The sequence below is a fragment of the Panthera tigris genome, chromosome B2 (genome assembly GCF_018350195.1).
Source record: "Panthera tigris isolate Pti1 chromosome B2, P.tigris_Pti1_mat1.1, whole genome shotgun sequence".
NCBI lineage: Eukaryota > Metazoa > Chordata > Mammalia > Carnivora > Felidae > Panthera > Panthera tigris.
In genome coordinates, this window is record NC_056664.1 from 143,351,194 (window position 1) to 143,361,317 (window position 10,124).

The 10,124-nt window shown below is 41.3% G+C and overlaps 1 protein-coding gene across 1 annotated transcript; it reads left to right on the forward strand.

Annotated features, from left to right (window-relative positions):
• Window positions 1-413: 413 nt before the first annotated feature.
• On the forward strand, window positions 414-4,686 carry LOC122238866 (FGGY carbohydrate kinase domain-containing protein-like). Its single transcript, XM_042987627.1, has 2 exons — window positions 414-643; window positions 4,273-4,686. The coding sequence occupies exons 1-2, from the start codon at window positions 611-613 to the stop codon at window positions 4,684-4,686; spliced, it is 447 nt and encodes a 148-aa protein (XP_042843561.1). The 5' UTR covers window positions 414-610.
• The last annotated feature ends 5,438 nt before the right edge of the window (window positions 4,687-10,124 follow it).

Here is a 10,124-nt window from a genome sequence, read left to right on the forward strand (position 1 = left end):
TATGATGTACATGTGTATACGTGTATAAGCAGCTAGATATCTTTATAAGAAAAAGTGTGTACTAAGTCTATCCTTTTATTGCTCCTCACTAAACCCTTTTTAAATGAAAAAAAAAAGTGACTTCTAAAGATCTGTGAAATAAGCAACAGGAACAAAAACATTGCATGTTTTTGTGATTTCATAAGCGCACTGAAAAACCGAAGGCAATAATCTGTACTGCTGCTTAAGCGTGAGGTTGCCATTATCGGCAATCAGTAATAAAAATGCAGTCAAATGCAGGAGACCCAATCCACATTCTCTCAGTGTGATACCTTGGAAATGACTCTTTTGAACAGATTTTTCTGGCTTTCTTTGTTATTTATCTTTCTTACAAAAGTAGAAAACAGGTATAAAAAATTGCATTTAGGAAAGTAAATTGCATAAGGGAAACTTAAATGCGATCACGGCATCCTCATAGAAGGCGAGCAAAAAATGTTGTCAGTAATAAGGACCACTTGTGCTGGACCAGTCATCCCTCAGCCCCTCTTGTAGAGGACAGTCTTCCAGAGATGTCTGCAAGCATCACTCAGGGCTACCAGTCTCCCGAGTCCCTCATCACCATCCCTTGAATATGCACCACCTTAGAAAAGACCACGGCCTCCAGGTATGTTCCAGAGAACTAAGACAGAGCCCCATGGGTCCACTGTTATGCATCCCTTGATCAGAATGCCGGATTTCTATGAAGTCTGCAGACATTTTTTAAAAGATCCTTCGTTTTAAGCTAGTAGCTCAGCAGTCGTGTGTGTGTGTGTGTGTGTGTGTGTGTGTGTGTGTGTGTGTGTGTAAACCGTCCTTCAGGTAGCTTTCCATCCTGGATTGTGAAGCTAATTATAGAGTTCATTAACATATGTTAATTTAAGAAATGTTAGCTATACAGAAAAGTACAGATTGAACAAATACCAAAGCAATTTATCAGCTTTCCCACAACCTGGAATGAATAATTGTGAACCTTTCATCCTTTGAGCATTATTCTTTAAAAAAAACAAAGGATGATGGTTTCCTGTCTCACATTCAGGTCCTTTATCCATTTTGAGTTTGTTTTTGTGAATGGTGTAAGAAAGTGGTCTAGTTTCATTCTTCTGCATGTTGCTGTCCAGTTCTCCCAGCACCATTTGTTAAAGAGACTGTCTTTTTTCCACTGGATATTCTTTCCTGCTTTGTCAAAGATGAGTTGGCCATACGTTTGTGGGTCTAGTTCTGGGGTTTCTATTCTATTCCATTGGTCTATGTGTCTGTTTTTGTGTCAATACCATGCTGTCTTGATGATTACAGCTTTGTAGTAGAGGCTGAAGTCTGGGATTGTGATGCTTCCTCCTTTGGTCTTCTTCTTCAAAATTACTTTGGCTATTCGGGGCCTTTTGTGGTGATGGGTATTGAGGAGGGCACCTTTTGGGGTGAGCACTGGGTGTTGTATGGAAACCAATTTGACAATAAATTTCATATTAAAAAAATAAAAAAACAAAAGATGAAATCCTCAGTGTGCACCCATCCAATCTATTTTGGCATTAAACATTTTCTTTTAATCTAGTTATTAAAAGCTCAACTTTGATATGTGCACGTGGAGAGCCAAAAAGTTCTGGGAAGCACCTACAATTCCCTCATCCCAAAGGAAACCACTTTGAACTCCTTAAACGGATTCTATGGGCACTTACCTTCTGCTCTCTAAATAACATTCCAATCCTAGTGCTTCTAGATTTTTTTTTCAGCTATAATCATTATCTTTTGAGTTCTCAGTTTGCAACATTAGGACTGAACTCCCTTTAACTCACCTGTCAACGTCACACCGCATACACACACGCGCGCGCGCACACAGACACACACACGTCCTTTCTCAAATGCTCGCAATATAATAGATAATTATGTTGTAATTTTGGTTACATAAATCTTCAGTGTTCAGATCTTTAATGAGTCAGAAAATGCTGTTTATAACTAAGTCATGTAGTATACTTTTACATTTCTCGCTAGAATTCGTAATTTTTGTAAGCTTTTCATGGATTTTCACTAATTCCCACCCCAAATTCTCTACCAGTTTTACAAATCTTTTTTGTATACACCCGGATCTATTAGGCAGTCTAGTGATTTTCTGCTCTTAAGGATCTCTTCTCTGGACCTTCTGTCTTGCTCCCACCTGGCCTGGGTACGCGTCAGACCTGATACACACTTGTCATGTGATCCCCGTGTCTTGTCATCTACCAGATCCCTTAGCCTCCTTGATTTGACCCCCTGATTCCTGGATCTCACATCTCTTTCCTTTTTTAATTTATTACTTCTTCATTTTATCGGAGGAAATCCTTAGAAAAGATACGTGACTTTTTTTTAATGGAGGTAAAATTCATGTAACAGAATTAAACATCTTAGAGTGAAAAATTCATTGTCATTTAGGACATCTCTAATGCTGTGCAACCATTCCCTCTGCTAGTTCTAAAATATTTCCGTCACCCCAAAATAATGCCCTGTACTCACTCCCTTTCCCCTTCCCCCAGCCTTAGCAATGAGCAACCACTTAGCATAATGTTTTCCAGGGTCAGCCATATTGTAGCATGTGTGGGTACCTCATTCCTTCTTGTGGCTTAATAATATTCTATTGTGTATATATACCACAGTTTGTTGATTCATTTACCCACTGACAAACATCTGGGTTATTTCCACCTTTTAGCGATTGCTATGAAGATTTGTGCTCAAGTATTTGTTCGAGTACCTGTTGTCAGTTATTTGGGGTGTATACCTAAGAGTGGAATTGCCGAATCATATGGTAATTCTATTTAACATTTTGAGAAGCTGCCAAACTATTTTTCATGGCAGCTGAACCATCTTACATTCCTGCCAGCAATGAACAAGAGTTCTAACTTCTCTATATTCTCACTAGTACTTGTTATTTTCCATTTTCTTAAGTTATAGGCATCGTAGTGGGTGTGAAGGCATATTTCATTGTGATTTTGATTTGAATTTCCTTCATGACTAATGATGTGAACATCATTCCATGTACTTGTTCGCTATTTGTATATCTTTGGAGAACTGTCTGTTCAAATCCTGTGCCTATTTTTTAAGTTGGGTTGTCTTTTTGTTGTTGAGTTGTAAAAGTTCTTTATATATTATAGATATTAGGCCTTTATGAGATAATATCACTTGTAAATGTTCTCTCCCATTTTGTAGGTTGCTTTGTGCCTTGTGGATAGTGTTCTTTGATGCACAATATTTTTTAATCTTGAAAAAGTCCAACTTATCTAGTTTTCTTTTGTTGTTTTTGTTTTTAGTGTCGTGTCTAAGAATCCTTTGTCAAATTTCAAGCCATGGAGATTTGCCCCTGTTTTCTTCTAGAAGTGTTACGGTTTAGGTCTTATATTTAGGTTGTTTGTCCATTTTGAGCTAATCTGTGTGCATGGTGTGAGGTAGGGGTCCCACTTGGTGCTTTTGTGTATGGCTGTCCAGTTGTTGAAGTGACTGTCCTTTCCCAATGGAATGTCTTTGAACTCTAATCGAAACTCAGTTGACTCAATAGATCTTTTAATATCTTCTATGTCTGAAAATGTCTTGACTCTACCTTTATACCTAATTGACAAGTCGGGTGGATAAAAATTTCATTTTTTCCCCCAGAATTATATTCCCGGTCCCACAGTTGCTGTGAGATGCCTGATGCCATTCTCATTCTTCATGCCTCACCTGTAACCTGTATTTTCTCTCTGGTAGTTTTTAGGATATTTTTTAATATCCAGTATTCAAGTACTTCATTATGATGTACATTCACGTGGGTTTATTTTTTGAGTGGGCTGTTTCAAAGTGCAAAGTCATGTCCTTCAGTTCTGGGGATTTTTCTTTGTCTTCATTATACACACACACATACACACACACACACACACACACACACACGTACATTATTTTACTTTTAGATTGTTCGTGGATAAACACACAGACATTATAACATTTCAGTGACCTATACACATATTTTGATATTTTGCCCCAGGAAAAAAAGATACTCTTTTAGATAACCATTATATCCTTTCAGCATACTTGTAAAAATTAAAAATAATTCCTAATGTTGCTTAATACCCTGTCTTGTTTTTTAAAATATTACCTGTCTCAGGACGTCAGTGATCTTGTCATTCTCTATCTGGCCACAGTTCAAGCCATTGCTTTTGGGACCCACCTCATTATAGAGACCTTGGGGGTGGCAGGGCACTGTATCAGCGCTGTTTTCCTGTGTGGAGGCCTAAGCAGGAATCCCCTTTTGTGCAGGTGCACGCGGACATGACAGGCATGCCTGTGGTCCTGTCGCAAGAAGTGGAGTCTGTTCTTGTGGGCGCTGTCATTCTGGGTGCCGGTGCCTCTGGGGATTTCACTTCTGTACCGGAGGCAATGGCTAGAATGAGCAAAGTTGGGAAAGTCGTGTTTCCTAGACTGGAGGATAAAAGATACTATGACAAGAAATATGAAGTATTCCTGAAGCTGGTTGAGCACCGGAAGGAACATGCAGCAATCGTGCAAGGAGACTTAACAGATCCTGCAGGGGCCAGTGCCAGAAGGTTCGGGGACATTCCATTAGGGACCTCTGTCTTCTTATCTTATATTCAAGACCCTTTAGGTATCACTGTATCACTTCTGTATCATCTTTTAATAAAGACAACCGAGATGTGTGCAAAAGATAAATAAATAAATAATAACAATAAAAATACTACCTAGACCTCCCAATTCTGCTCTTCTTCCGAATCATTGATAAAAGCATTGCATTGAATGGAGCCAATGACAAAGCCTTGTGACAGGTTCCTAGAAACCAGTCTTCAGGTGGCCAGTGATCTGTCCTTACAGAATGTGGGGCTATTTACTTAATTTAATTTAACGTGCTATAATTTCACTTCATGTTTCCCTTTTGCACAAGGCTACCGTGAGCAGCTTTGTGACATGCCCTGTTGGGGAACAGATACGCATTGTATCTGCAGCAAGTGAAATCATTAGACTAAAAGAGGAAATAATGGCTACCATTTATTGTATTGCTGCAAGACACCATGTGTTTTCACGCAATGTCTCTAGAGCTGCCACTAAAATGGAGCATTATTACCACAGTTTTAGTGATCGGTAGAGTGAAGCTCAGAGAGATGAAGGAGCGAGTTTAGGTGACAGTCTAATCTGATGCCAAAGACCATTTTCCCCTCTACTGTTTCCAACTGCTTATCGAGATCAGCTTGCCTTGATTTTTTTCTGAGCCATCACCTGTTTTCTTCTAAGTGCTCAGGAAGGCGTACGACAGCCAATGTTTGTTGTCATTATCATTATTAAGCTGAATCATCAGGATTAGTGAATGGTTTCTAGCTTTGACCCCTTTGGGGGAACTTTCTTCTGAAATCTACATAGACACCAGTCTCAGCCCTTGACCTCCAATAATGATCCATAAAAAAGAACATAGAATCCTAAATAATAGAGCGTCTGTTTTTTTTTTAATTATAAACAAAGATTTTAATCCAGTCTTCCCCTCCTAACACGCACACACACACACACACACACACGAAAATCTTGAACACAAAGAAGAACCAACTGTTACTTTTATGCAGAATCATCTGATAGTTTAAAAATGTATATTAATAATGAATCTCTACACTTTATTTAATTTCCAAGAAATAGCTTTAGAGAAAATACAAATATTGTGTATTCTGGCCAGTGGGCTAAAATCTATACCTGCATTTAGAAGTCTTGCTTGCAAGGTACCACAACCTATTTCCCAGCTCCCAAAGAATCGCTGTACCTTTGGAATCTCCTCATGGGAGGTCACCCAAGAAAGTGGTAGACTCCCTTCTTTGGCCCATCTGGGACTGCGCTGATTTGGGTGGCTCTCTTCCTCAGGCCAGTCGCATAAGGAAAGAATGGAATATGTTGGAATAAATAAATAAGCAAACCTCTGACAATAAAAAAAGAAGCATCTGTCTTGAGAAATATTTGTCCTTTGAATGTTTTATGTTAGAAATCAAAAGTTATAGGAAAGCAAAGATTAAAACGGAAGTCAATGAAATACTGGTTATTCTTTCATGGATTCATGCCACAAGTGTATATGGATTGTGCACCATGTCTTAGGCCCTGGGGTGCAATTAAAACAAGGAACAAGTTAGCGTGGGCATTGTACACCCTGAGCCTATGGGTAAGAGGGAGATACAGACAGAGAAAGGCAATTACACTCTATGATAAAACCCATGATGAGGAAGTACAGGGTGTTATGGTATCCATAGGAGGCAGTGAATCCAAAATAGGGAGCGTAGGGTAGCCAGAGAGACTTCTGGAGTCCTTTCTGCGCAGGGATCTGAAGGAAGAATGAGGTAAAGACAGTGGATTGAGAACATGGGGGTGGAAGGAATAATCTTCTAGGCAGAGAGAATAATATCCACCAAGGTCTGGGGCTAATGGAGAGCCATGCGCATTGAAGGAAATAAACACAGAGCATGGTGCCTATGAGGTGGGAATCATCAAACAAATGAGGCTGGAGAAGTGAGTCAAGATCGGATTGTGGGGGGGGTCTTTACAAAATACCGGAAACTGACATGCTGGATTACATGTCCACAGTGTGATGCTGTGGGTAAGCGATTGGTTAGGAGGCTCTTGAAGGATGACAGCGGCCCAAGTGAGGACAGGGGTGGCTGGCACCTAGGGAACTGAATGGCTGGGGATGGACTTGGATGATTGGATTGGGTTGGGATGGGTAGGTGAGAAAGAGGGAGACGTGGGGCACAGAGCCCAGGTTTCTGATCTGGATGACGGGTGGTGATGTTCACTGACTTGGGGAACCCGGAAAGAGCCACAGATGGGTGGGGACCATGTGAAATTTGAGGCACCCGTGAGACATCCAAGCAGACATCTATAGGTAGATATAGGTGCGTATCTAGCCTGAGGAACATAAGCGTGGGAGTCATCAGCACGTAGAGGTTTCTTGAAGCCAGAGGAATGGGTGAGAGCGTCTGCGTGCAGAGTGAGAAAAGAGAGGCCAGGGCACAATCGCCAAGAAGCACCAGCATCAAAGGAGTGGGAGGGCCAGGCAAAGAGGTGGAGCTGGAGGAACAGCCAGGACATTAGGTAGAAAGTGAGCAGAGGAGGACGCCACAGGCTAAGTGGTGAGCAAAGGTATGCTTATGCTCGGAAACCTGATTTCTTCTTGAGGCTCAAAATGAGCCACGTGCGTTTTTGCGTAGCTGTTCTATGTCCAGCACCGTTGATGTTAAGGCTTATAAAGAGTCCTAGCCTGACAACTTAAAGAATCTATTTGGCAAAGCAAAGCACGGAAATCATAGCACCAGTGACCAAAAAGCAGTGTGTTCAGTATAGATGCGGAAGGTGCCAGTAACTTTGTGGAACTTTTGGTTCAAGTGCTGATTGCCCCTGCCCACGCAGCCCCCTCCTGAGAGAGACCCACCAAAAGAGTCGTAGAGATTTGAAAAGCTTCACTCCACAAGGATGAGAGAAAGGGGAGCCACTGGTGACAGAGACCGTGGCAGAAACAAGAAGTGGTAGCTGATGGTAGGGTCTGGAGGACGCCCACGGATGGGGATGCACAAGAAAGGCGGGCAGGAGTTCGGGAGAAGCTCCAGATGTGGATGCAGCCAGGGATGACCCAGAGACAGAGAAGGGTGTGAGTCAAAGTCTATGGGGAACAAGGTAGCGTTTCCTCCACCCAGATTCTCACAGAATTCCCAGCATTCCACCCTTCGCCCCAGGTGGGAGGTCAGAGGTTTATCTCTGCAGAGGGAAGGGCCCAAAGATCGACCTCTCTGCACTGACGTCGGGGCTCACCCCAAGAAGAATGGGGCTCCCTACCAGAGCTCCTTCAGGGACAAGATCTGGGTTGGTTTTTGTGGGTGGGAGGCAAGCTCAGGGAGAGTGTTCTGTGTGACATTTGGTTGACTGGACTCTAGGACTGAGTAATGGGTCAGAGAACTGAAAGAATCGGGGTACTTCAGGCTGACTGTCTGAAGCCTGCTGTTGGTAGCAGTCCTACTAGAAAAGCCATGAAATCCTATCATCTGAATTAGACCAGCCATGTGGCCAGATCTTGAAGTTGAAAATGGAAAGCAACCTAAAAATGGCTCGCTCACTAGGTAGGTGTAGACCCTAACTTTTGTTGGCCTTTGCTTGTTCGTTCTTGTCTTTGGTTTGGGATCTCCTATTTTTCGACTTATTTGTCCTGCTGTGTTAATCACCGCTATTCTGCCCCTGACCGTTTCAAGGAGGGATTCTGTGGCGTTGACTCAGGCGGCCTCATCCTCACTAAACCCTTTTCCCCGATTGTACTTTATCGCCTCCGTGACCTCCTCATCTTCCAGGGCTCCTTCTGATCGACCTCCTCTCTGCGGCAGAACTTAACATTTGCTCCATTAGAATCAAGAGGTGTAACAAGTTATGACAGTTTATTTCTCCTTTTGCTATTTTTTCTTTAGAAAAACCTCCCTATTTACTGTCTTTAAAGTGATTTATGGGTGACTGCTTTGTTTCTACTCCCCTAGGACACCCTGGCTTGTTTATTTTATCCTTCTTTTATCAAAATACCTTGAACTGTTCCTCACATGGACTTTTTATTTAGTTATCATTTATGCTTCTGTCTTTCCTGGACTACTTTTCCATGTGACCTTTTGACAGTCTTTCCAGAAAGATTTTCTTTCGGTATGTGCTCAATATGGCCTCTTGTTCCCTTGTAAATTTTTTTTTTTTTTTGCTACCTCTATTTCGCCACATTTTCCCCCTGTGCTATATAGAAGGGAAAGTTTTGGTGATAAAAGGGGACCTTAAAATAAAATGAACAATCAAAGGAACTTGGCCTTCCCCATTTCAATCAGAAAATTGAGGGCAGCAAATTCTCTGAAGGTGTATAGAAAACGCCACTGGGGAGCTGTTCATATACTTCTGATTAGAGATTTGAGGCTTTACTGCCGTAAACTATTGACTGACTGCTTTGCCTATTTGGGTCAACATAACTTCCAGTATGTTTTGAATATTAGAATTTTCTGTGACCTTAAGTGTGCATTGGAGCAAGTATTGAAATCATATGTAATCTAAGTCAGTCAGAGAGACAAAAACCATATGATTTCACTCAAATTTTAGAAACAAAACGAACAAGCCAAGGAAAAAAGACATGGAGAGAGAGACAAAGCAAGAAACAAAACTCTTGACTATAGAGAACACACCGAGGAACACCAGAGAGCAGGTGGGCGGGGACATGGGTAGAGCAGGTGATGGGGATTAGGGAGCTCACCTGTCATGATGAGCACCGAGCGACGTCTGGAATTGGTGACTCACTGTATTGTACACCTGAAATTAATACAACACCGCTAACTACTGGAATCGAAACCAAAACAATTTAAAAAATCCAACTGGAAAAGAAACAGTAAAATTGTTCTCACACGCTTCAAAAACAACAAAAAACCACGTGTAATCTGTCAGATGTTTCAACAGTGCATTTGCCAAAGCAGAAGAACTTGATGGCACTAACCTATGTTCAGGCCACGTTATGTCTCACTTTGCGTGGACCTCCAGATCCGAGATCACTTATAACTGTGTCGACGTGCCAGTATCCCGGGGAAAGGTAAAAACTTACATCACTATTTCTAATACATGACTGTTACAGATCAGATAATAGGATTTTTCTTTCATTCATGTCTTTAATGAAACCATTACTCCTCGCATCATCAGCTTTGACGCTAGGCAGAGAGAGAGGACTCGACATCACAGGTAGAAACTCCCTCAGTGGTTGATTTACCTTATTTGTTCTTAGGAATCTGAACATCTAAAATTCTCAGATTGTTCCCAGTTTTTACTTTAATGGGTTGAATAGTTATTGCCTAGTAGTTATGACATAAATAAGTATAGTTTCAATTTCTCTTCGTTAGCCAGGCTGTGAAAAAGATGACTTAAATCTGAGAGATACTTTTACAGCTGCTTTTGATTGTGGCCTTCTGACTAATTGCATCATGACTACGTGGTGTCTTAATTTTGGGAAGAATGTTAATTCACAGATACAGGACTAACTAAAGTGGAAAGACACATCTATGGAGCATCATGGTATATTCTTTCTGACACATAAATAAAGTTTCACATTACGCTGTGATTATACAGTGGCA

Coding starts and splice junctions, on each gene's coding strand:
- LOC122238866 (XM_042987627.1), top strand. CDS start 611: ATGCACCACCTTAGAAAAGACCACGGCCTCCAG. Junction 644..4,272: donor GAAAAGACCACGGCCTCCAG/GTATGTTCCAGA, acceptor CCTTTTGTGCAG/GTGCACGCGGACATGACAGG.